The 26875-nt window shown below is 42.0% G+C and overlaps 1 protein-coding gene and 1 pseudogene across 1 annotated transcript in view; both read left to right on the top strand.

Annotated features, from left to right (window-relative positions):
- Window positions 1-26875, top strand: part of rasal2 (RAS protein activator like 2) — a gene marked incomplete in the record, with an annotated part of 209259 nt that overhangs the window by 76651 nt on the left and 105733 nt on the right. Inside the window, 2 exon segments of the mRNA XM_038719075.1 lie at window positions 7156-7283; window positions 9098-9211. Coding sequence (XP_038575003.1) covers window positions 7156-7283; window positions 9098-9211 — 242 coding nt within the window.
- On the top strand, window positions 3170-5662 carry LOC119902731 (annotated as a pseudogene).

Here is a 26875-nt window from a genome sequence, read left to right as displayed (position 1 = left end):
TGTGGAAAAGTCTTGGACTTGAACAGTAAACTAAGTTTGAGAAGCTTTTGAAAAAAATAATTAAACATGAAGAGTAAAATATCTCGAGTTTGTTTGAAGGACTTATTTTTCGTTATTGTCGTCCTCTCTGATCACTGATGTATTTCTGCTATTTCTAATCTTTGAATTCATAAGTAAATTCATGTTGATGCGTGTTTTGAGTGATGGTAATTATTAAGTGCTTTGTTGTTAAAATGAAATGCACTGCAGAATGTTCTGTTAGAGTTAAAGTTTAAACCTGTTTTATCTTAACGTAGGTGGTTTATTATCAGTCGGGAGAGAAAACCAGAACAAACTCCATTGAAAGTTGTTCATATTATTAGAATATAACGGGCTTGTGCAAGTTTGGACAGAAGGACCTTTTTTACTGTGTTTGTGAAAATAAGGTTTAGAGGAGATTAAACGGCTCTGGAGAAGTGAGTCATTGTAGGTTTGCACCCTGATAAATATCACACATGTAGGAAACATATAGAGATATATTTACAGTATATAAAATTTTTGCACTACTCATGTATTTTCTTAAATTCTCTGTTTTCTCTTTTACACGTGTGATTTTCTTTTATGCTGTTTGAGCATGCTGGAACTTGAGAACAAGAATTTAATTTGCTGTAATTGTTGTGCATGCGATAAATGAAGAACTTAAGGGAGCGTTATTTAATTTTATTAGTAATAAAAACTGTAAGTCTTTGAAAATGATTTATTTGATGTGAATAGTTTCAGTCGAGTTTTAAGATATAATATTTAATCATAGAATTTATGTTTGCTTAGAAAAAAATGATTGTAATAATAATGCCAATATAATAATGTTTAAACATTTTGGAATGTGTTGGTTTTGTAAGTTGGTCGTTATTTTCAAATGGACAACACAATAATTATGTCTAATAACAGCACATTTTGTGGATATTTTTCTATGCTGCCCTACCATTGAGAGGCAAATAGTCTTTTTCATCTAGTCCTGTATCTCCATATGATGCTACATGTGTTACTCTCTGTTCTTAGTTAAGCAGAGTGGAGGCAAACAAAACAACAACAAATAAAACTGCAATGTGCAAATTCTCATCATTCACTACAGACATCTTTCTTAACTTAAACACTGGAGTTTCTGCTCATCAGTTTATTCATTTCATAAAGTTTTACATACCACATGGTGGAAATGTTTTTTAGTCACATCCTTGAAGTGAGAGGCTGGCACTCTACTGACTGAGCTAACCAACCACTCTAACAGTTGATTTTAAATTATCTGGCCCGGCATCTAGTGGCTTAAAAAAGCGGCCCAATGCCAAAGTTATTTGCCGACCCCTGTCATATTACATTATAAGATAACTTGGGTGTGAAAACATTTCTTAAGAGCGACTCTCACCGCCTCTTTTGATCCCTAAACTACAATTAATCCTGACTTCCCAAAACAATTTACAACATGACTCTTCTCTGATGAATTTGGTCTTACCTTAGCTAAGTCAGCTAAGGTTACACAAAGGGTTAGATTAGTATATATTTACTGAAATCCCTACAACAAATACAAGATCAATACAAAACAGAATACTCCCAGAGGTATTTGGTGTGTATAATTTCATCTTTTTGGAAAGGAGGGAGGTTAAGTGTGTAATATTCAAAACAAAAGCACTATGTTATTAAACATGAATATAGCATTACTTATTGAATAATTTCTTAAATTCCCAAACATTAACACAGTTTTGGTGACATGTTATTACAACATTGGCCAAAATATTACAATACTGGGAAATTATAACATTATTGGGTTCTGTAAAAATAAGTTTCTTGCAGATGATGCGGTTCTGTTGGCTTTTTTGAGGTCTTGTTCTTAAGTGATGGAAAAATGGAGCGTGAGATGGACAGGCGGGTTGGTGCAGCGTCAGCAGTAATGTAGATATTGTATCAGACCGTTGTGCTGAGCCGGAAGGCAAAGCTTTTAATTTACCAGTCGATCTATGGTCCAACCCCTACCTGTGGTCAAGAGCTGTGGGCAGTAACCAAAAGAAGATTGTGGATCCAAGAAACAGAAATGAGTGTCCTTTGTAGGGTACAGGGCTTAGCCTTAGAGATGGGGTGAAGAGTTCGGACATCTGGAGGGAGCTCAGAGTAGATCCACTGCTTCTTCGTGTCGAAAGGAGTCGGCTGTGGTGGTTCTAGCTAGGGATGCACCAAAATGAAAATTCTCGGCCGAAGCCGAATATAATGAAAAACTTTCCCAAAAACAGAACAAGGTTTTTCACGTTTTTCATTTATTTTGCCAATTTTATTTTATTTTTTACCATTGCATAAATTAAATAATCAAAATGTGCTTTTTACTCAGTGATTCCCACAGCATAAAGAGATCATGCAACCAAGTGTGAGAGTTAACTCGGTTCATAAAGACTGGGGCTATTAATATGTTGATTGTGTGTAAGCTTTACTTAAACTGGGACTGATAGGGTCAAACTATAGACTAAAAATATGGATGTAGTCTCTCTGACATCAGCCATATGTTCCTGGAGAGCCGTTGTGAAGGTCAATGTGGGCGGGGCCGGCCGTCGCTATCTTGGCAGTGCGTCACTTGGCCTAACTCCCTGATGACCTAAAATTACAACAACACAGATGACTATGACAACATCCAGAGAAGCCTGGGATGCCGCCCTTCTGGATCCTTCTCCGTGTATCCTCTAAACGTTCCTTAGAGTTCATCAGTCTCCTGGATCTTGCTTCACCCAGTGAAGTCGGGTTTTGGTAAACTTGTAGGGTTCCTTTATGAACTGAGCTCACTTGGCCTTCTGATTCCTGAAGACCTTTCTGCCCTTCCACTGGTCAGTATTTTATGCATTCCTCAGCATTTGCTCTTCTGCTTATCTGGCATCTCAATTTCTCTTCTCAGATGCACGATCCCTCTCTCCATTCTATTGGGGCTGTTTTCCAGGTGTTCCACTTCTGCTCCTCTGTGCTCAAGGGTTCTCTGGCTAAATTAAAGACAATTGTCGTCCTGTCAAGTTTCCTCTCATCTCCAAAACTATGGATTATGGAAATGAGTAGTGCGTCTCAGGCACAGATTGAATGTCGATACCAGGTGTGAATGTGGCCGGAGGTTCAGGTTGATCATAATTCTTGTGTGAATGACTACAAAACCAAGACAGAGGTACTGTGCAGTATCTAACTGGTACAACATGTGTGTGTTATCTTAACAAATGATCATCAGTTTGGAATGAAGCATAACCTGACAAACTGCAATGGTGAAGTTCCGCCTCTCAGTTGTATCACTTGAGACAAACCAGGAAACAGGTTATTATTCTTCCTCATTGAAACGAGACACATTGAGAGTCAGACAAAACCACCACTTCCACTGAGAGAGGACAGCTACATGAGGGATTACTGGGAATACTGGTATTCTGGGATATGACCACTTCTACATGCTGCCACAAACTGAGTTTGACAAGAACAAAGAGAAGTGAAGGTAACTTTCAGGAACGTTACTGAAGGACGGAGTGGCTGACTGTTTCCTGTCTGAGCGTCTGCCTGCTGTGACTTCAGCTTCACTCAGAGACTAAATGGCTTCCAGATTAGAGGACGATCTCTGCTGTCCTGTCTGCCAGGACATCTTTAAAGATCCTGTCATCCTGTCATGTAGCCACAGCTTCTGTAAAGGCTGTCTGCAGAGCTGGTGGACAGAGAGAGGAAGTCAGGAGTGTCCAGTTTGTAAGAGGAGACATTCAAAGGACGGACTGCCTCCTAACCGGGCGTTAAAGAACCTGTGTGAGAGTTTCCTGCAGGAGAGAGATCAGAGAGCTTCAGAGGCTCTCTGCAGTCTGCACTCTGAGAAACTCAAACTCTTCTGTCTGGACCATCAGCAGCCAGTGTGTGTCGTCTGCAGAGATTCAGAAAAACACAGCAACCACAGATTCAGACCCGTCGATGAAGCTGCACGACAACACAAGAAGGAACTTCAGGAAACTCTGGAGCCCTTAAAGGAGAAGTTAAAGGTTTGTAAACAAGTTAAAGTGAAGTTTGATCAAACAGCAGAACACATGAAGGTCCAGGCCCGACACACAGAGAGGCAGATTAAGGAGCAGTTTAAGAAGCTTCAGCAGTTTCTAGAAGATGAACAGGTGGTCAGGTTGGTGGCACTATGGGAGGAAGAGGAGCAGAAGAGTCAGATGATGAAGGAGAAGATGGAGGCTCTGAGCAGAGAGATAGCAGCTCTTTCAGACACAGTCAGAGCCACAGAGGAGGAGCTGAGAGCTGAAGACGTCTCATTCCTGCTCAGCTACAAGGCTGCAGTGGAAAGAGTCCAGCAGCGCCCCCTGCTGGATGATCCACAGCTGCCCTCAGGAGCTCTGATAGACCAGGCCAAACACCTGGGCAACCTGACCTTCAACATCTGGAACAAGATGAAGGACATGGTCTCCTACACTCCTCTCATTCTGGACCCAAACACTGCTTTTCCATATCTCACCCTGTCTGAAGATCTGACCAGTGTGAGACGAGGAGAGGAACTAGAGCTTCCTGACAATCCAGAGAGGTTTGTATACAGTGGTCTGTCCTGGGCTCTGAGGGCTTTAACTCAGGGACTCACAGCTGGGATGTCGAGGTTGGAGACAGTACAGACTGGATACTGGGTGTGTTAGCAGAGTCTGTCCAGAGGAAGAGTGACATACTGTCTGGATTATGGAGTATGTGGTCGTATAACAGTGAATACTCAGCAGTATCCCCTTCAGCTCCATCCACTGATCTCAGAGTGCAGAAGAAGCTCCAGAGGATCAGAGTGAATCTGGACTGGAACAGAGGAAAGCTGTCGTTCTCTGATCCTGATACTAACACACACATACACACCTTCACACACACTTTCACTGACAGGATGTTTCCATATCTCAGCACTTGGCATCATGATCGCCCACTGAAGGTTTTACCAGTGAAGGTCTGTGTTACTGTAGAACAGAAACAGAAGGTGGGTTTGAGACCCTGTGGTTTACGTTTGGATCATTGATTATATATTTAAAGTGAATTTTCTGTGTATTAGATCGGCAGCTAAAACTTGAATGACTTGATTGATTTGTTTATAGAACTGAAGTTGACAGACGTGAGGCTTTTACATTGTCAACCGTCATGTGTTTCTGTGCTGCTGCACTCAGTAGATTAAAACTTCTCATCTCAGGGCTTCCAATACCAACGCTTTCAGACAGAGTGACAAAGCGTAGTTATTTGATGCTAAAGGTAGGCTACCCTTTAGCATCTGTGTGAGTCGGCCCTTGATGCGTCTCATGCAGAACGGAAGTGCTACCATAACCATCGCCATAAAAGCGTCGGTAATGGCGCGCTGAGATGAGAATGCGTTGATATTTTCCTAAACCTAACCAAACTGCGACGTTTCACAATGTTTCTAACCAGATGTTGCATGTTTAGTCTTGCTTAATTGATTGTGGAGGCCTACATGTACAACAGCGAGGCTTAAAATGTGACGACGAGGGGTCTTGACAAAGCGTGACGCCCTAGGATGAAAATTGGTTGAAAAACAAAATATAGAAGAGTGACAGGCATGTATCTCATTAGTCTGTTTGCTATTTCTATTATTTGAATCCATACGTGGCTTAATGTTATGTGTATTATTGTATGCTGATGTGTATTTTGTGTCATGGGTACTATTGGTTATTTGTTGTTTAAATGGTCTCCGTAAAATAAATAAATTTGTCAGCAGTATAGTTCCAGTTTAGAGTTTAAAGTTTCAACCTTTGTTATTTGGAACAAATGTGGTGGTTTATTATCAGAAAACCAGATTGACTAACTTCAGTAAAAGTGGCACATGTGACGCTGGGACATTTGTATCATGTGTGGACAGAAGAAAAGACCTTTTTCACTGTGTTTGTAATAAATTAAGTTTTAGAGGGAGATTAAATAGCTCTGGAGAAGTGAGTCATTTGAGATTAACACCCTGATAAATATCTCACATGTAGAACAGATGGAGTATTTACAGTATATATTAGGGCTCGGTATTGATAAGGACCTCACGATAAGATTATATCACGATATATATTACGATGTCATACATATTGCGATGCACTGCAATATTCACACAAATGATTCACTGAAATCTTTTAAAAATTGAGCTGAAAATACAATTTGCTAGTCTATTAATTAATTAATCTGCACATCACATAATATTGATAACTCATCCTGTTAAGTGAGTTCGCAAGTTTGTGTTTTCCCTGAATACTTTACTGTAGTATATCAAAACAAGCAAATGGCATTTGTTTTATCTAAATCATTACTCCCTGTTATGTTTTTAAACTAGGTCAAAGGTCAGCTTTGAAATATGAAGTCACTGCGTTAATAATTTCTGCGTTTGAAGTATTGGCAGCCAGCCCACAGTGACATTTTAAATCAGTTAAAAACTTGAACAATGAATTGATTGAACTATATCTTAATTTCATATATCCATTCCCTGTCTTATAATATAAAAATCACAGTGTTCAGGTGTATCGTTTTTTTTTGTACAGCAGTTGTGTACTGTATATATTTATTTCCTACATTTTTACTTTTGCAATATTAAAGTCTTTGTCTTAGATTCTCTTTTTCTTATTTACGTGTGTGACTTTCTTTGTTTGAGTCTGTTTGATTCTCTTCACTGTAAATATGCATATGACAAATAAAGAACTTTAAAGTAGTGTGTGTTTTTTTATAACAAAGTATTTGAAAATGGAGATTTATTTGATGTGAATAGATGTATAATAGATTATAATTTAGGTTTGCAAGCTACAAAATGCATTTTTATTAGAATTATGAAGGTGTTAAATATGATAAGCTAATCAGTGATGATTGAACTGAATACAAGTATGAGCTCATAATCTTTACACAACACAGATAAAAACTGATAAACGGCAAAGATTTACTCAAATAAAACATGTCACTGATCTTTCTAACTTCATGGGGGTCAAAGGTCAACTTATTTCACTACGGCATCACATCTGTATTCAGTGAACTGAACATTTCCCATCAGTGTGTAAGAGACGTTACCACCAAGCGTGAGAGTTAACTCTGTACATAAGGATCTGGTCTTTTGATTTGTTGATTGACAGCGACGTAGACCAGTTGGTTTTGGACTGAGAGGATCAAACCTGTTTGTGTGTGTTTCAGATGTTAAAGGTCCTCCGGCTCACCGGTTCTCCTGCGGTCAGAGTCCGTACACCGACAGCGGAGCCTGGGAGAGGAAGTTCTGCATCCTGACAGACAGCCAGCTCATCCTGCTCAACAAGGACGAGGAGGTCAGAACTCTCTGCTGTTACAGATGCTTCACACACAAATCACACACCTGAAAACGCTCTCTATATCCAAGGTGGCTTCAAATCAAGGGCAACTGGACTCGGTTGAAGATCCTTTGAGACTTTCATATGAGAGTCGTCTGACTGGCAGGAGTCCCAGCTATTTAACCTCTGTGGGGTCGTTGTCAAGGTGATGGATGCCACCTGGTTCATTAGTCAAGTCAATTTATTTATAAAGCACATTTAAAAAAAACAACCAATGCAAGTTTTGCATTTTAAAATGGCCGGATAAGATAATCATACAGCAATAAATAGAAACGTGTCCCTACACTGACAGCCAGAGAACAACAGTACGTTTCGAGACCAGACTTAAAGATCTTGGTGGTGAGGGATCACCGAATGATCATTGCAAGTTTGTTCCACGGTCTTGGAGCCACAACCGAAAATGCAGGATCACCCTTTGATTCCCATGATGGTCGCTGGAGTCTGCAGGACCGTTGCAGGTTTTGTCACAGGGCCAATGTGAGTGTTTGTTCAAGAAGAGATAAAAGGACAGCATTGTAGGGGGGGGGGGGTAAAGCCTGATTTATACTTCTGCGTCGAGTCTACGCCGTAAACTACACACTTAGCCGTGCATTTATACTTGTGCGCTGGTGTCGGCGTCGCTTTGCAATTCTCCAAAACACTAGTTGGTGGTGGGACGATATGTTTGTTTTTGTTGGCTTCCACCTGCTAATATCTGGTTTAGCACTTAAATGGTGATGAAATGATAACCGTGCAACTCTCCTAGACTTTACAAATGTTATCGACCAAATGGATCATATTCTTTCAAATCGACCAGTCACAGTTCTTAGATTGTTGCTGCGACATATAGATACAGTTTTTGGGAGGTTGGGCTACGTGTAGGCCGTGGCGTTAACTTGATGCATAAGTATAAAGTATCTCAGGCCTCCTCCCCCATTGAGAGATGGTTTCTCTACTCTGGTGTGAATTTCTTCATTCACCGCTCTTTCAAACCGTCTGTCCTCCCCGTCCACAATATGTATATAGTTGCCTTCGACAGAGTCTCTTATCCTTTAAATGTAAGTAAACTGCTGAGTCTTGATTTAAGTCAGGTCACCACTTTCCTGGAGGCTGAACAAACTCTTAGATTCAGCCGTTCAGACTTGGCCTCAGTTGACCCTTCATAGGTTAAACAGCTCAGAACTAAAGAAGCCTCTTGGATAAGAGGCGAAACGTCATCAAGTATCTTCTGCCAAGTCCAGTTGCCCTCGACTTGAACCTCCCTTGGATAACTCGGACCTGGATGGCTGAATGGTTTACTGGTGAAATCTGGAAACATACATTACACAAAGTTTTCTTTCTCGTGATTTTGCAGTGACGCAGTATGTGAGAATAATATCATACATTCATCCTGAACTACTACAGCAACAGAAACTAACAGCCAACAATGGGAACTTGTTGATACTTTTTTCTCCTGAAAATTGTAAAACACTCAGTCGCAGACTTTGTATTTTATTGGAGAAAATACCTCACAAACTCATGTGTGTGAAACAAAGTACCTTTCCACCTCTGATAGTGAAAAATAAAGTGTACCAGTACACAGGGAAGTTCTCTGTACCAGTACACAGTGAAGTTCTCTGTACCAGTACACAGGGAAGTTCTCTGTACCAGTACACAGGGAAGTTCTCTGTACCAGTCCACAGCCCAGTCTGCAAAGTGTTAAATAATAAATACTTCAGACAGACTCAGATGTGTTTCTGTTCATACTGCATTTAAACTACAATTTATACTTCATTTGTTTCCTCCCCCCTCAGGCTGCAGGTGAGGCTCAGGAGAGCCCCACGAACTCGTCCAAGGGCCGGAGTCTCCGCAGGACCGTCAGCGTCCCCTCAGAGGGACAGTTCCCAGACTACCCAGCAGAGGGCGCCGCCATGTTAGGTAAGGACTAGTGAGGTGGGAGGGAGCCATGACAACAAGCTGATGCTGGTGCTGTGAGCTGCTGCACCCTGAAACCAGGAAGTAAAGATTAGAGCTCAACGGAGCTCCGTAACGTTTCATTATGTAACACCGAGGCCAAACCCAGCAGGGATTACAGCGAGAACAAAACAGCGGACGTGATGATGTTCAGAGGTCATGATGTGGACGAGTTTTCTGTGTGTGTGTGTGTGTGTGCATAAAATAAATAAAAAAACCTAAAAGTGTACAGCTGAGGATTAAATCACTCGCTGGATTTAGTTTCACTACATGGAATTCCAGGTGTATTCCAGGCAGAGGATGTCACTTTATGGAATTTCACAGATGTTTCCTGGAATAAAAAACCAAATCTGTTGTTTCACATTTTGTCTGCGTGAGAACAGAACGGTCTCTTATAGTTTCTGTATCACTGATATTTAAAGCCGTGCTCTGGTGATTTCACTGCCAAAAGATTGTTGTACTTGTGAGAGTGGAAATAGATATCCTGACTTTTAATCTGTAGTGTCAAACTCCCAAAACACTGAGCCTACAGTTCCCACAATGCAACTGGATAGTGCATTTTGTTGGAGCCTCCCTGCCTGGTAAACAGCCACGTCTTTCAATCTCCAGTTTGTAAAGGGCCACAATACTTCCTACTTAATACTGCATTTATGCTACATTTATACTGCATTTACACAGTATTTATACTGCATTTATACTGCATTTATACTGCATTTATACTTGCATTTATACTGCATTTATACTGCATTTACACAGTATTTATACTGCATTTATACTTACATTTATACTTGCATTTATACTGCATTTACACAGTATTTATACTGCATTTATACTGCATTTACACAGTATTTATACTGCATTTATACTTGCATTTATACTTGCATTTATACTGCATTTATACTGCATTTACACAGTATTTATACTGCATTTATACTTACATTTATACTTGCATTTATACTGCATTTACACAGTATTTATACTGCATTTATACTGCATTTATACTTGCATTTATACTGCATTTACACAGTATTTATACTGCATTTATGCTTACATTTATACTGCATTTATGCTTACATTTATGCTTACATTTATACTGCATTTACACAGTATTTATACTGCATTTATACTTGCATTTATACTGCATTTATGCTTACATTTATGCTTACATTTATACTGCATTTACACAGTATTTATACTGCATTTATGCTTACATTTATGCTTACATTTATACTGCATTTACACAGTATTTATACTGCATTTATGCTTACATTTATGCTTACATTTATACTGCATTTACACAGTATTTATACTGCATTTATACTTGCATTTATACTGCATTTACACAGTATTTATACTGCATTTATACTGCATTTACACAGTATTTATACTGCATTTATACTGCATTTATACTTGCATTTATACTGCATTTACACAGTATTTATACTGCATTTACACAGTATTTATACTGCATTTATGCTTACATTTATACTGCATTTATACTTGCATTTATACTGCATTTACACAGTATTTATACTTACATTTATACTGCATTTACACAGTATTTATACTGCATTTATACTGCATTTACACAGTATTTATACTTACATTTATACTGCATTTACACAGTATTTATACTGCATTTATACTGCATTTACACAGTATTTATACTGCATTTATACTGCATTTACACAGCATTTATACTGCATTTATACTTGCATTTATACTGCATTTACACAGTATTTATACTGCATTTATACTGCATTTACACAGTATTTATACTGCATTTATACTTGCATTTATACTTGCATTTATACTGCATTTATACTGCATTTACACAGTATTTATACTGCATTTATACTTACATTTATACTTGCATTTATACTGCATTTACACAGTATTTATACTGCATTTATACTGCATTTATACTTGCATTTATACTGCATTTACACAGTATTTATACTGCATTTATGCTTACATTTATACTGCATTTATGCTTACATTTATACTGCATTTACACAGTATTTATACTGCATTTATACTGCATTTATACTGCATTTACACAGTATTTATACTGCATTTATACTGCATTTATACTGCATTTATACTGCATTTATACTGCATTTACACAGTATTTATACTGCATTTATGCTTACATTTATACTGCATTTACACAGTATTTATACTGCATTTATACAGCATTTATACTGCATTTACACAGTATTTATACTGCATTTATGCTTACATTTATACTGCATTTATGCTTACATTTATGCTTACATTTATACTGCATTTACACAGTATTTATACTGCATTTATACTGCATTTATACTGCATTTACACAGTATTTATACTGCATTTACACAGTATTTATACTGCATTTACACAGTATTTATACTGCATTTACACAGTATTTATACTGCATTTATGCTTACATTTATACTGCATTTATACTTGCATTTATACTGCATTTACACAGTATTTATACTTACATTTATACTGCATTTACACAGTATTTATACTGCATTTATACTGCATTTACACAGCATTTATACTGCATTTATACTTGCATTTATACTGCATTTACACAGTATTTATACTGCATTTATACTTGCATTTATACTGCATTTACACAGTATTTATACTGCATTTATACTTGCATTTATACTGCATTTACACAGTATTTATACTGCATTTGTACTTGCATTTATACTGCATTTACACAGTATTTATACTGCATTTACACAGTATTTATATTGCATTTATACTGCATTTACACAGTATTTATACTGCATTTATACTGCATTTATACTTGCATTTATACTGCATTTACACAGTGTTTATACTGCATTTATGCTTACATTTATACTGCATTTATACTTGCATTTATACTGCATTTACACAGTATTTATACTGCATTTATGCTTACATTTATACTGCATTTATACTTGCATTTATACTGCATTTACACAGTATTTATACTGCATTTATGCTTGCATTTATACTGCATTTACACAGTATTTATACTTACATTTATACTGCATTTACACAGTATTTATACTGCATTTATACTGCATTTACACAGCATTTATACTGCATTTATACTTGCATTTATACTGCATTTACACAGTATTTATACTGCATTTGTACTTGCATTTATACTGCATTTACACAGTATTTATATTGCATTTATACTGCATTTACACAGTATTTATACTGCATTTATATTGCATTTATACTGCATTTACACAGTATTTATACTGCATTTATACTTGCATTTTCACTACTTTGGGTGTCTAAATATGCGGACGTGCACGCTCAATCACAGACAACATTTATTACAACTTTTATGAGCACCATCTTGGAACACAGTACTCAGTCCTGTTAATATGTCCTCAATCTGCATGCCCAGTGCAAAATAACCCTGATGACATCACCGTGACATAATAATATATTATTCTTAAATAATGAGTCATTTTACTTTTAATAATTAAAGTGTGTATATACACACTTTAATCATTATTTAAGAATAATATATATTATTATGTCACGGTGATGTCAACTTTTTATTCATGAAAAGTTTCTGAAACATGTGAGGACGTTTGTTGTGAAAGTTTGAACGTGTTAAATGTCTCCCTGAGTTTAAGTCTCCAGCCTCAGGTCATGGTTCAGGATCGGTTCCAGAGTCAGGTGAATGTTTTTCTCTTGTAATGAGGCGTTCGGGTGCAGCCTGTAATTTTCCTGCTCCGTGTGGGAACGTCGCTGTGACCGGGGAATGTCTGGAGGACAAAGCGCCCAGTGTCCGTCCGTCCGTCTCAAAGAGCTGCACTGACCCCGCTGCCCCCGGTGGGACGCCCGGGCTGAGGGGATTCCCACCCCCAGCTGCAGGGGTCCTGAACTGGTCTCACGCACCAGCTCTGGGATGAATCCGCCAGGAAACAGTTTTAGTTTTAAGACTTCGGTTCAGACTTTAGCCACAGTGATCAGTTTATCGATCAGTTAGTGGACAGAACTCTCCCTCCCGGGTCGTCCTGCCTATTCATCCACAGAGAGCCTCATTCATTCACTGACCCCCTTAATCCCCCCTCACCCCTCCTCGCTGACCACCCACCAGCCGAGGGGGGAGGAGGTTATTTATATGTTAATCTGCCCAGTCAGCCCACAAACAGGCCTCTAACAACCAGTTTAGACTGGGTTTGTACTGAGATCATATTGGTTTTGTACTGAATTAAATCAGGTTAGAAACCTGATTTAAAGTGGGTTTGATACTGGATTTATCTGTGGTTTAATTCTGTATCATACTGGTTTTAATACTGGATTTATACTGGGTTTGATACTGGATTTATACTGGGTTTGATACTGGATTTATACTGGGTTTGATACTGGATTTATACTGGGTTTGGTACTGGATTTATACTGGCTTAAAACTAGATTTATACTGGAATCAATACTGCATTTATCTGTGGTTTAATTCTGTATCATACTGGTTTTAATACTGGATTTATACTGGGTTTGATACTGGATTTATACTGGGTTTGATACTGGATTTATACTGGCTTAAAACTAGATTTATACTGGAATCAATACTGAATTTATCTGTGGTTTAATTCTATATCATACTGGTTTTAATTCTGGATTTATACTGGGTCTGATACTGGATTTATACTGGGTTTGATACTGGATTTATACTGGGTTTGGTACTGGATTTATACTGGCTTAAAACTAGATTTATACTGGAATCAATACTGGATTTATACTGGGTTTGATACTGGATTTATACTGGGTTTGGTACTGGATTTATACTGGCTTAAAACTAGATTTATACTGGAATCAATACTGGATTTATACTGGGTTTGATACTGGATTTATCTGTGGTTTAATTCTGTATCATACTGGGTTTGATACTGGATTTATACTGGGTTTGATACTGGATTTATACTGGGTTTGATACTGGATTTATACTGGGTTTGATACTGGATTTATACTGGGTTTGGTACTGGATTTATACTGGCTTAAAACTAGATTTATACTGGAATCAATACTGCATTTATCTGTGGTTTAATTCTGTATCATACTGGTTTTAATACTGGATTTATACTGGGTTTGATACTGGATTTATACTGGGTTTGATACTGGATTTATACTGGCTTAAAACTAGATTTATACTGGAATCAATACTGAATTTATCTGTGGTTTAATTCTATATCATACTGGTTTTAATTCTGGATTTATACTGGGTCTGATACTGGATTTATACTGGGTTTGATACTGGATTTATACTGGGTTTGATACTGGATTTATACTGGCTTAAAACTAGATTTATACTGGAATTAATACTGCATTTATCTGTGGTTTAATTCTGTATCATATTGGTTTTAATACTGGATTTATACTGGTTTTAATACTGGATTTATACTGGGTTTGATACTGGATTTATACTGGAATTAATACTGGATTTATACTGGAATCAATACTGGATTTATCTGTGGTTTAATTCTGTATCATACTGGGTTTGATACTGGATTTATACTGGTTTTAATACTGGATTTATACTGGTTTTAATACTGGATTTATACTGGGTTTGATACTGGATTTATACTGGTTTTAATACTGGATTTATACTGGTTTTAATACTGGATTTATACTGGGTTTGATACTGGATTTATACTGCGTTTGATACTGGATTTATACTGGCTTAAAACTAGATTTATACTGGAATCAATACTGCATTTATCTGTGGTTTAATTCTGTATCATACTGGTTTTAATACTGGATTTATACTGGGTTTGATACTAGATTTATACTGGGTTTGATACTGGATTTATACTGGGTTTGATACTGGATTTATACTGGGTTTGATACTGGATTTATACTGGGTTTGATACTGGATTTATACTGGGGTTGATACTAGATTTATACTGGGTTTGATACTGGATTTATACTGGAATTAATACTGGATTTATACTGGGTTTGATACTGGATTTATACTGGGTTTGATACTGGATTTATACTGGAATTAATACTGGATTTATACTGGAATTAATACTGGATTTATACTGGTTTTAATACTGGATTTATACTGGTTTTAATACTGGATTTATACTGGGTTTGATACTAGATTTATACTGGAATTAATACTGGATTTATACTGTGTTTGATACTGGGTTTGATACTAGATTTATACTGGTTTTAATACTGGATTTATACTGGGTCTGAAACTAGATTTATACTGGAATCAATACTGCATTTATCTGTAGTTTATTTCTATATTCATATTGGTTTTGATACTGACCTTGTCCTGGGTATACTGGATTTATTCTGGTTTGATGGTGGATTCATACTGGTTTTGATACTGACCTTGTCCTGGGTGTATACTGAGTTCATGATGTGGTTCTGAAGAGTCTGATTGTGCTGCTGGGAGGTTTAGGTGAATGGAACCAGACTGGGAAGTGAAATAATGAAGAGGAAACTAGAAGCTCTGATATTACCCACTTCTTCTTCCTCCTCCTCTTGTTGTTGTTCTGCTTGCACTTCTTTGTTATAGCCTGATTGTGAAGGACGAGCGGCAGCTGAGATGTAATTTCGGTCCAGTCTAATTACAGTGTTGACTGACTGCTCATTTACTGTCTGAGCTCTGCAGCACCTCCTCCTCCTCCTCCTCCTCCTCCTCCCGGCATGACAGACATTTACTGAAACTGGAGGTCAGGAAGTCACCAGATGATGATGAAGATTACAGGAAAGTGATCTACGTGTGAGAAAACAGCCGGAGGCCTCGTGGACGTCACACCTTTGCTCACACTCGTTCTTACCTGCAGAGCCCAGGTGACACCCTGTCGGGCTGCAGGTCACAACCCCACGCAGACCGCCATTTCTCTCCGGGCTAATTTATAGTTGAAGGTTCAGTCAGACTCCATAAGTGTTGCTGACTTGCCTCTTCTGTATATTCCTTATCCCATTAACTTTTTATCCTTTTTTCCATACATAAATACTCGAGGCGCCCTGCTGCACTGAGGGTTAACATGCAAGAGTTTTGATATTATATGTGTAATAAAAACAGTTTGTTTCCAGTTAGTTCGTTTCAGTCTGATCTCTGGTTGAAACTCTAACTGACTCCGGATCTGCTGCATTCCTCAGTCCTGCTCCTCCACCTGTCAGCTCCTCCACAATAAAACCACACATCCTGCAACCTCGCCTTCACAATAAAAGCCTGTGAATAATCATGATCTAGTCCATAAACGCCACAATAAAACGGTTAATCATTTCCTGTAACCTGCAACAGCGTCGCCTGCAGCCACGTCTCATTGTGGCTCATCTGAATACAGTAAGGAGTCACTGAGGGTTATTAACGACAAAACTGTATTTATGAACGACCGGATACAGAAAACAAAAGTGTCTCTCACTCTCTTCCCTCCAAGGTAGCGGCTGCAGAGAGAGCTACAGGAGGCAACGTTTGTATTTTAATGAACAAAACTGCCAACTGAAAACTATATACATTATACACATTAATGTTTTCCCAACTTGGTTTTAAGTATTTTTAGTTTGAATCAGATTTCCGGCCATTTTAAAATGATGTAAACGTCTGCTCCATCTGAGTTTCACATTTATTATTTAACTTTGTTTCACTGCATTTATTCGTGTTTTAATTCTATAATTCATACTGGTTTTAGTACTTGATTGGTACTGGGTTTGATGCTGGATGTTTCTTTGGTTTTATAGTTATACTGGTTTTAATACCTGTTTGTTTACTTAAACATTTCATTATTCTTCACTTCCCTTCAAGATAAGATCAGATTAAATATCCCCACATAGTACAATGACATGTAACAGCAGCAGACAAACAGGCTGAGGCTGGAAAACAAGTGTTATAGTATCTATACTATAGTGTATATATATTTATATTAAAGTACCTTAGGTCATATTTAAATAAACTCAGTTGATTTATGTTAAGTTAAATGTAATTGTAACATTTTTTAAAACCATATGTTCTTTGTTTTCTGTCGTTTTTAGTTGTCAGTGTTAACTTAAAGCACTTTAGCTGTAGTTTGTGTGCTCATGTTTACTCATGTTAAACTATTTAAGGCTGATATCTGCAGTCAGAATACATGCGTTTCCTGAGTAGGACCTTTATTGTGAAGGGCCGGGCGGAAGTGTGTGTGCATTGCTGCGTGCTGACTGGCTGAACAGAGACTGAATGAGTGTTTACTCTCAGCTCAGGACATGAGTTAGTCGGTCTGCCTCTCGGATGGACTTTCTGGGTGAGTCTCTGATTTCCCTCACGTTAATCGATAAACAGACTTCCGGTATTGATGTGCGGGGCTGGTCTGAGTCTGCGGGCTCGAGGCTCCGCAGCTTCTCTGCGGTCAGACTTTTAAAAAGCGGGTTGCGGATCGCGCGTGAAGCCGCGAGCAGCCTCCGCCTCCGGGAACAGGACCGGCGCTGCAAAGCGATCAGTTATCGATCCGGATCAGCGGCGGTGGGAGATCCTTCAGGCTGCTTAGAGTAAACGTACCAGTACAACAACTGCGTACAAATACTGCAGTACAAGTAGAAATATTGCGTTTACATTTATACTAAATAAGGTTTATCAGCTAAATGTAGTTAAAGTATCAGAAGTAAAAGTGCTCGTTCTGTGTGGGCTCTCTGAGCCCTGATCAATAATTTAAAGGTCTGAGAGGGTTAAGGTGTTCAGGACAGGTGGAGGTGTTCAGGACATTGTCTCAGGAGCAGGTGGAGGTGGTCAGGACAGGTGGAGGTGGTCAGGACATTGTCTCAGGAGCAGGTGGAGGTGGTCAGGACAGGTGGAGGTGGTCAGGACATTGTCTCAGGGACAGGTGGAGGTGGTTAGGACAGTCAGGACATGGTCTCAGGGACAGGTGGAGGTGGTTATGACACTCAGGACAGGGTCTCAGGGACAGGTGGAGGTGGTTAGGACACTCAGGACATGGTCTCAGGGACAGGTGGAGGTGGTTAGGACACTCAGGACATGGTCTCAGGGACAGGTGGAGGTGGTTATGACACTCAGGACAGGGTCTCAGGGACAGGTGGAGGTGGTTAGGACACTCAGGACATGGTCTCAGGGACAGGTGGAGGTGGTTAGGACACTCAGGACATGGTCTCAGGGACAGGTGGAGGTGTTCAGGACAGGTGGAGGTGGTTAGGACAGTCAGGACATTGTCTCAGGAGCAGGTGGAGGTGTTCAGGACAGGTGGAGGTGGTTAGGACAGTCAGGACATTGTCTCAGGAGCAGGTGGAGGTGTTCAGGACAGGTGGAGGTGGTTAGGACACTCAGGACATGGTCTCAGGAGCAGGTGGAGGTGTTTAGGACAGGTGGAGGTGTTCAGGACAGTCAGGACATGGTCTCAGGGGCAGGTGGAGGTGTTCAGGACAGGTGGAGGTGGTCAGGACAGTCAGGACATGGTCTCAGGGGCAGGTGGAGGTGTTCAGGACAGGTGGAGGTGGTTAGGACAGTCAGGACATGGTCTCAGGGACAGGTGGAGGTGGTTAGGACAGTCAGGACATTGTCTCAGGAGCAGGTGGAGGTGGTTAGGACAGTCAGGACATTGTCTCAGGAGCAGGTGGAGGTGGTTAGGACAGTCAGGACATTGTCTCAGGAGCAGGTGGAGGTGTTCAGGACAGGTGGAGGTGGTTAGGACAGTCAGGACATTGTCTCAGGAGCAGGTGGAGGTGTTCAGGACAGGTGGAGGTGGTTAGGACACTCAGGACATGGTCTCAGGAGCAGGTGGAGGTGTTTAGGACAGGTGGAGGTGTTCAGGACAGTCAGGACATGGTCTCAGGGGCAGGTGGAGGTGTTCAGGACAGGTGGAGGTGGTCAGGACAGTCAGGACATGGTCTCAGGGGCAGGTGGAGGTGTTCAGGACAGGTGGAGGTGGTTAGGACAGTCAGGACATTGTCTCAGGAGCAGGTGGAGGTGGTTAGGACAGTCAGGACATTGTCTCAGGAGCAGGTGGAGGTGGTTAGGACAGTCAGGACATTGTCTCAGGAGCAGGTGGAGGTGTTCAGGACAGGTGGAGGTGTTCAGGACAGGTGGAGGTGTTCAGGACATTGTCTCAGGAGCAGGTGGAGGTGGTCAGGACAGGTGGAGGTGGTCAGGACATTGTCTCAGGAGCAGGTGGAGGTGGTCAGGACAGGTGGAGGTGGTCAGGACATTGTCTCAGGGACAGGTGGAGGTGGTTAGGACAGTCAGGACATGGTCTCAGGGACAGGTGGAGGTGGTTATGACACTCAGGACAGGGTCTCAGGGACAGGTGGAGGTGGTTAGGACACTCAGGACATGGTCTCAGGGACAGGTGGAGGTGGTTAGGACACTCAGGACATGGTCTCAGGGACAGGTGGAGGTGGTTATGACACTCAGGACAGGGTCTCAGGGACAGGTGGAGGTGGTTAGGACACTCAGGACAGGGTCTCAGGGACAGGTGGAGGTGGTTAGGACACTCAGGACATGGTCTCAGGGACAGGTGGAGGTGGTTAGGACACTCAGGACATGGTCTCAGGGACAGGTGGAGGTGTTCAGGACAGGTGGAGGTGGTTAGGACAGTCAGGACATTGTCTCAGGAGCAGGTGGAGGTGTTCAGGACAGGTGGAGGTGGTTAGGACAGTCAGGACATTGTCTCAGGAGCAGGTGGAGGTGGTTAGGACAGTCAGGACATTGTCTCAGGAGCAGGTGGAGGTGGTTAGGACAGTCAGGACATGGTCTCAGGGGCAGGTGGAGGTGTTCAGGACAGGTGGAGGTGTTCAGGACCTGTCCTGGTGGAGGACACATGCCCTCTGACCTGCACACCGGAGAACCTGCATATGAGTGTATGAGGTGTGGTTGGTGCCTCCTCTCTGTGAGCTCTGTGATTGGCCGCTCTCGTCTTCTTCTCCTCTGGTTTTTCGTGTGGCGTCCTCGCTGTGAGTCCTCCGGCGGCGAGCGCTCGCCTGCTCTTCATCACCAACCCACGCTGTGACAGTTAGCCTGCATCGTGGCGCTCCAGCTGTCCCCAGATCAGCTATAATTAGATCTCTGTGTCCCAGATGTGCTGCAGATCCCTCTCCTGCTGTCTGAGGGCGCTCGCTACCTCTCCAGCCCCACGCCGCTCTGCACGCTGTTCACGGTTTACCAAAGAGCGTCTGAGTTCCTTTATTTTCCGTCCATCTAGTGTGTCCCCTCCGCTCGTCTGCTCAGGTTGTAATTTCCTCTCTCAGGAGCTTAATGAGAACAGCGTTCTTGTTGCAGCCGGACGACAGACTGACCCTGGATCAGATCCACGGGGGTCAGTTTGTACGTCAGATTAGTTTTGTCCCTGCTGGGCTCCCTGACAGGCACGTGTATGAGGGGGATTTACCACCAGCATGCAGCGCCTGTAGCAGGAAACATGTGCACTTCATACACAGTCTGAGAGCATCAGGTGGAGTGCAGGCGCACCTGTAACCTGGCGGCCTGTAACCTGGCGGCCTGGCGGCGTGCGGCTCCACCCGGCTCAGCAGACAGTCCGACACAAAGGCTTCTTTCAGCTGCACATTGTCTCTGTTGTGTTGCTGTTTCCTGTCGTCAGGTGAGTCAGAGTTCAACGCGCGGCGGCCTTTTAACATTCCCTGCATTCCTGCCCGATGACATCACCGCATCCCGTTCAGGACGGGCCGCTATGATCGGGGTCAAAGGTCAGAGTCTGGTAGCTCCTTCCTTCTGGTCAGACAGTCGCTCACTTTAAATCCTGTCTTTGCAGAACAACACCTGTTATTAATGTTATACAACAGCAACACAGCGAGGAATGCAGCTAACGCTAGCTAGGTCTGCAAACTGTGAAGCTAACATGAAGCTAACATGAAGCTAACATGAAGCTAACATGAAGCTAACACAGTGTTTCTCCAAGGATGGAGTTGTAGCAGCGGAGGTGAAGCTAACATGAAGCTAACATGAAGCTAACATGAAGCTAACATGAAGCTAACACAGTGTTTCTCCAAGGATGGAGTTGTAGCAGCGGAGGTGAAGCTAACATGAAGCTAACATGAAGCTAACATGAAGCTAACACAGTGTTTCTCCAAGGATGGAGTTGTAGCAGCGGAGGTGAAGCTAACATGAAGCTAACATGAAGCTAACATGAAGCTAACACAGTGTTTCTCCAAGGATGGAGTTGTAGCAGCGGAGGTGAAGCTAACATGAAGCTAACATGAAGCTAACACAGTGTTTCTCCAAGGATGGAGTTGTAGCAGCGGAGGTGAAGCTAACATGAAGCTAACATGAAGCTAACATGAAGCTAACACAGTGTTTCTCCAAGGATGGAGTTGTAGCAGCGGAGGTGAAGCTAACATGAAGCTAACATGAAGCTAACACAGTGTTTCTCCAAGGATGGAGTTGTAGCAGCGGAGGTGAAGCTATTTTTTTTTTTTTTTTTTGTGCACATAGTTTGTAGTATGTCTGAATATAAAACCCCAACGCAACCCGTCTCAGCAGCACGTCTCTTGTGTCCATGAGCATGTGATGCACATTAGAAGAACTTCAAATGTTTAATGTGAGCTGTGGTGTTAGTCACGGTCAGGGGGGTTTGGGGCTCCTCCCCCAAGAAAATTTAACATTTTCCAATGAAAAACATCTAATTTCACATTATTTTCCCCATCACTCTGAACAAATAGTTGGAAAAGCTGGAGCAGATAATAAATAACAGCCAAAGATCAGCCTGCAGGAGGAACTTCAACCTTTAGAGAAAGTAATCTGGTTGGTTCTGTTGCTCCACAGTGAGTTTACAGTGATGGCTCAGCATGTTTTGGGCATCAACCCCTAAAACCCTGATAATATGACCTCAGAATCATCACAGACACGACTGTTTGTCTTCATTTTACAGCTTCTGACATTTATCTGTATTGTTAATATAAAAATAAGCAACATGAGAAACCTCCTCCCTTCTGAGCTGCATTTTATTTGCACATTAAATCCAAACAGAAACGTCTCCTCATCGGCTTAAAGGACTAGTCTGCATCACTAATTAGCTTCACTGACCTCAGCTCCTCCAGTCACCTCCGTCCTTTCTTTCCCAAAACCACTTTTTCAGACTGAAACCTGAAAACTAATTTAATCTGAAGGGGGGGGGGGGGGTGTTGGCTAACTTAGCACAAAGTGGCTTCACTTTTCCAGCAGTTGGGGAAACAACAAGACTTTTCTCTGTAACCGACACATTTACTGGCAGAATATTTTCCTGCGCTGGAAGCTGAAAGCTGCTGGCTCTCTGTAGCTTCCTCACTGTGAGGTGGTAGTTTGCATCTTAGGTATGTTGCTCTAAAAAGCACCAGGTCACTTTCTGCCGCTCGGACAATCAAACACTCGCTACGCACCTGCCGATTCAGAGTTACGCTGCTCTTAAACGCCACGTACATGTCCTGGAGGATGAGGAGAGGAAGCGAGCCGAGCGATGAGTGCTGAGTGTAACTTCGGCAGTTCGGTTTGGTTTGAGCACCTAAACTACTTGGCTAGGTTTAGGAAAATGTCATGGTTTGGGTTAAAGTAATTACGTTACTTGTGTAACCTACACAACTTAAATAAAAACACGGTGTACCGGGTTAAAGTCCAGTTTCTGGCCCCCTCTCCTGTTAAACACCCCACAGCTACCTTTAGCAGTGAAATACGACGCCACGTAGCTTCCCCCAGTGCGCTGAACTGTGACGCTAAGAGGATCCCCAGTGCGTTACAAGCTGATGCTAACGGGTCTTGACCCCGGTGCGTCCGTATGTGACTTTGTTTGTTTGGTTTTATTTCAGCGCGCACAGAACGGACAGCTAGCGGACCGTGAGGAGACATTCACAGAGTCTGACAGAAAGACGTGATTCGGATTTGAATCCACCTTTAAAGTTCCCGAGCGGCTGCTTCAAACAGCACTTGACAACTTTGGCTTCTTTTGTTCGCTGCTCTTTATACTTTTTAAGACCTCGTTAGGTAAAACATCTGAGGGTTGTAAATGTGTTCCTGTCAAGCTCCAACGTCACAAAGTTAAACACACGTTATCTCTCAGGAGCCCGTAAAGACAGAAGCTCCCTGCAGTCTCATGAACCTGCAGCTTCCCATCCGGCCGGCGAGCAAACAGGACTCAGAGGAATGTGAAGTGATGCGAGAGGAGGCGGCGGCAGAACGAGCCTCGGCAAACAGAACTGGTTTCTTTATGTGGAGAGAAATTCTTTGAATATTTGTTGTGAAAGCAGATCTGTGTGTCTGAAGAGGAGGGGGAGGAGGAGGACCGTCATCGGCGCTGATTGTTGTTGTTGACTGAAACGAGATCTGCATCATCGTCCTGCTGCTGTGCGGAACAGCCAGAAACCAGTTTACGAAGCGCTTTATAGATACAGACAAACACATGAAGTCACCTGGAGGGGCACGTGTAGCTCAGCAGGGGAAACATGGATATACTGTATTATTTAAAGATATTTGTCGTGGTGTTTCTGTGGTTTGAGGAAGGGGAATAGGTCTGGGGATGTTTGGAGCGTTGAGATGGTGCACGTTTAGCACTTTATTCACATGTTTTTAAACAACATGCTGCAACACAGCTGCACTGAAAAGTATCCAGAGAAGCCTGAAGCTGAAAACTTGTTAAAAGTATTTTAACAGCTGTTCAGTTACTTTAAAGAGGCGGTAATCTGCAGATTTTCATAATCTTGTTCAGAGGTTGTACCAGAACAAGTTTACATGGTTATATTTTTGTCATCCTGCACATTGCTGCAGCTCCTCCTTTTCGCCGCCGTTTCCTGTGTTGTCCGGTGAGTTCAGAGCGTATCGGCCTTAAAAAACATTCCCAGCATTCCTCCTGCTGCTGCCTGGTGACATCACAGCCTCCCTGTGAGGCGGCAGAGAGGATCTGTTTATTTAATCTGACTCAGACTTGCCAGGGAATTTTGGAACTGCCTGAAAAAAGCATTTTCACTTTTTGGTTGTTTTGACAGGTAGAGTCACTGGTGCAGGTGTGGGTGAAGCATTTCATCTGTCGTAGCAGTTCTTAGTGGCTTTGTACTGTCGTCGTCGGGGTAGCGGCGTTTGAACCGGATCTCGCTCCTGTGCTGGTATCTCAGCTGGTTCAGGTCTGTTGGAGATAATGAACGGACAAGGTGTCGATAATGTCACATCGTCAAAACAACAATCAAGATACCATCATGTTTGATGCATATCGCACACCGCCAGCTGACGTTTCTCTCAGGAACACGTCACAGAAACGTGACCTTTTTATTTAGAAATGTATTTTCTTGTTTGACACTAGACGTTGCTTCATTAAGGTAGACAAAGTAGATGTCGGCATGCAGGTCTGTATCTGTGACTGGTTGGTTAGGCTGAAACTCTCCCAGGTGTGTCAGTGTTCAGGAAACCTGCGTGCTCCAGCAGAAACAGTTGAGACCAGCGCAATGTGACGTCATGTGGCGGCGCTCCGTGTCGGCCAATCGCGCTCGTGGAAGCGTTTATTCCTGGTAGGCCATTTTGTGTAGAAGATATCGTCTCACCCGTTCCAGCTAAGGCTGATGGGAGAGCGTCACGTTCACGCTGCTGCTCAGTGAGTAACTTTAACAGACCGTCTCCTCGCCGACGTTTGGACAGTAAACTAATCAGCCAGATGTGAGCGCCCAGATGTTCAGCTGCCTCCTCAGTCTGCTGGGATGTGGTTTTCAAAGTCAGAGTAAGTGAGGCTGAAAGTGATTTGTTCAGAACAGAACTGAATTACGAGGAGGGGAACAAGTGAGACAGGCTGGGTGGGTTAGTCCGCCTCGTGTTGCTGGTGGCGGCGATGAGACGCCGGATATCAACAACCTCTCAGCTTCGTCTCCGAGCTCTGCGTCTACTCTCAGGCGTCATTTTCATCCAAGGCTCAGCAACCTGGCGCGAAAATGACCCGGAAACCTCAAGAGACAGATGAAACAGTCCAGAGACGTCCAGGAATTAGTCTCAGCCGGTTGGTGCAGGGACGATGCAGTGTGGAGCAGCAGGACAGCGTACAATTTAAACCGGAGCTTAAGGACGATATCGATGTTTGAGTTTAAAATTCTGACAATGATACATAAGCACTCTGTGTATTAGTTAAACTCTAACAGCTGGTTGATGGCACACACAAAGATATGTTCTTATCTAAGTGTTTATTAATGTGCAGGATTTGCAACACTTGCCCTATGAAGACGTTTTATATTGTTAAATCAGGATCATTCTCTCTGCTGGTCTCCGGTCTGCACTGGATCCTCAGTCTGACTGCGTCCCAGTTTGTTTGAAGGTCACCGCGGTGTCTCTGTCAGGGGAGACTCTGGTGAATCCGCCGAAACGATTGATTGAGCCGAGCCGTGACCGAGCCTCCTCCTAATCAATAACTCGTTAACAGCAGCAGCAGCAGGAAGACGGAGGTAAAGCCCTGAGAGGACTGAAGATCACGGACGCCCCCCAGATCAACAATAACAGCAGAACCGTGAAGTGTGTGTGTGATATTTAAACACGAGATGATAGATTATGTATTTGTGGTGAAACCTCAGAAACACCTGAGTCATCTGCAAAAACAAGAACTCCTTTAACATTCACACCGATATCCAAAGGTCTGTGGATTAATCACACCTGCCTCGTCTGTGCAGCTCAGAGCTGCCAGTCCAATTAAATAAAACATCATTCAACAGGCTTCAGTCTCTGAAGTCCCACAGCGCACGAAACCTCGTCGGATTTCAGGCAGAGAAATAAAAACGCTGTCTGGTCTGGTCAGTCGTGACCACAGACGCTATAAAATAAGCGGACGTAGCCGACGCGACGGCCCGCGTTTGGCGTCTAGGTTTTTTGGAACCAGGCGTGACCATGTTTGGATGAGAGGGTGGAGCTGGGGAGGGATACACATCTGCTATGCCTGACAGATCGCCATGGTAGCGACTTGTCAATCAGCTTGTAGCCCCGCCCTAAAGCCTAGACTTTTGTCTCTTAGTGAAGCTAAGCCAAACTTTGGAGCGTCTGCTGCGGTCCGCCACGGTCCAGGACCGGAAACAGAAGGATTCTCTCTTCACGCTTTGTTGATGGAACACATGAGGTGACGTCAGGTCGGCGTAGCAGCTGCTGGCAGATAAGAGACACTCTGATGGCTGCAGTTCAGTCAGGAGCTGAGACATGCGGGAAGTTAGGAACCGAGGAGCAGAATCCGAACGCACGGGTCTTAACAAGTCCACGGTTCTTGGAAATTTGGTTCCAGTTTCACCTTATTAATACCTACATACTTTGAGAGTAAAAAGGTGAAATGTATATTCATTGGACGCAAAGAAACACAAGAGCCGCCGCTTCTCCAAACTCTTCTGAGGGAACCAGTCCTCGAATGGTCTTCACTCAGCAAAGCTTCCTTTATCTTATCAATGATCTGTGGAGGAGATACGTACAGAGAGCTTATTAACCAGACAACAGAGTAGAAAATGTTATCACGATAAAAAGTTTCCATATCAATAATTATCACGCTAAGTTTCAAAACGTTATTTCTTTCTGGTTTAAAGGCTGATTTTTGTTCCTGGGTGAAAGTTAATTGTGGTTTAAACTGTTCTTTTGGTCAGAACAAACACTTGATGCCAAACAGCAGATCCAAACAAATCTGAGGCAGAACATTCAGAACTATCCTGATAAATCTGTCAACAAATATGTAAAT

Source organism: Micropterus salmoides, unplaced genomic scaffold, assembly GCF_014851395.1.
Source record: "Micropterus salmoides isolate LMB-PRFRI ecotype aquatic unplaced genomic scaffold, ASM1485139v1 Ms_hic_scaffold_14, whole genome shotgun sequence".
Taxonomy (NCBI): domain Eukaryota; kingdom Metazoa; phylum Chordata; class Actinopteri; order Centrarchiformes; family Centrarchidae; genus Micropterus; species Micropterus salmoides.
The sequence above is the reverse complement of the archived record's forward strand: the minus strand, read 5'-3'. Positions and strand labels throughout refer to the sequence as shown.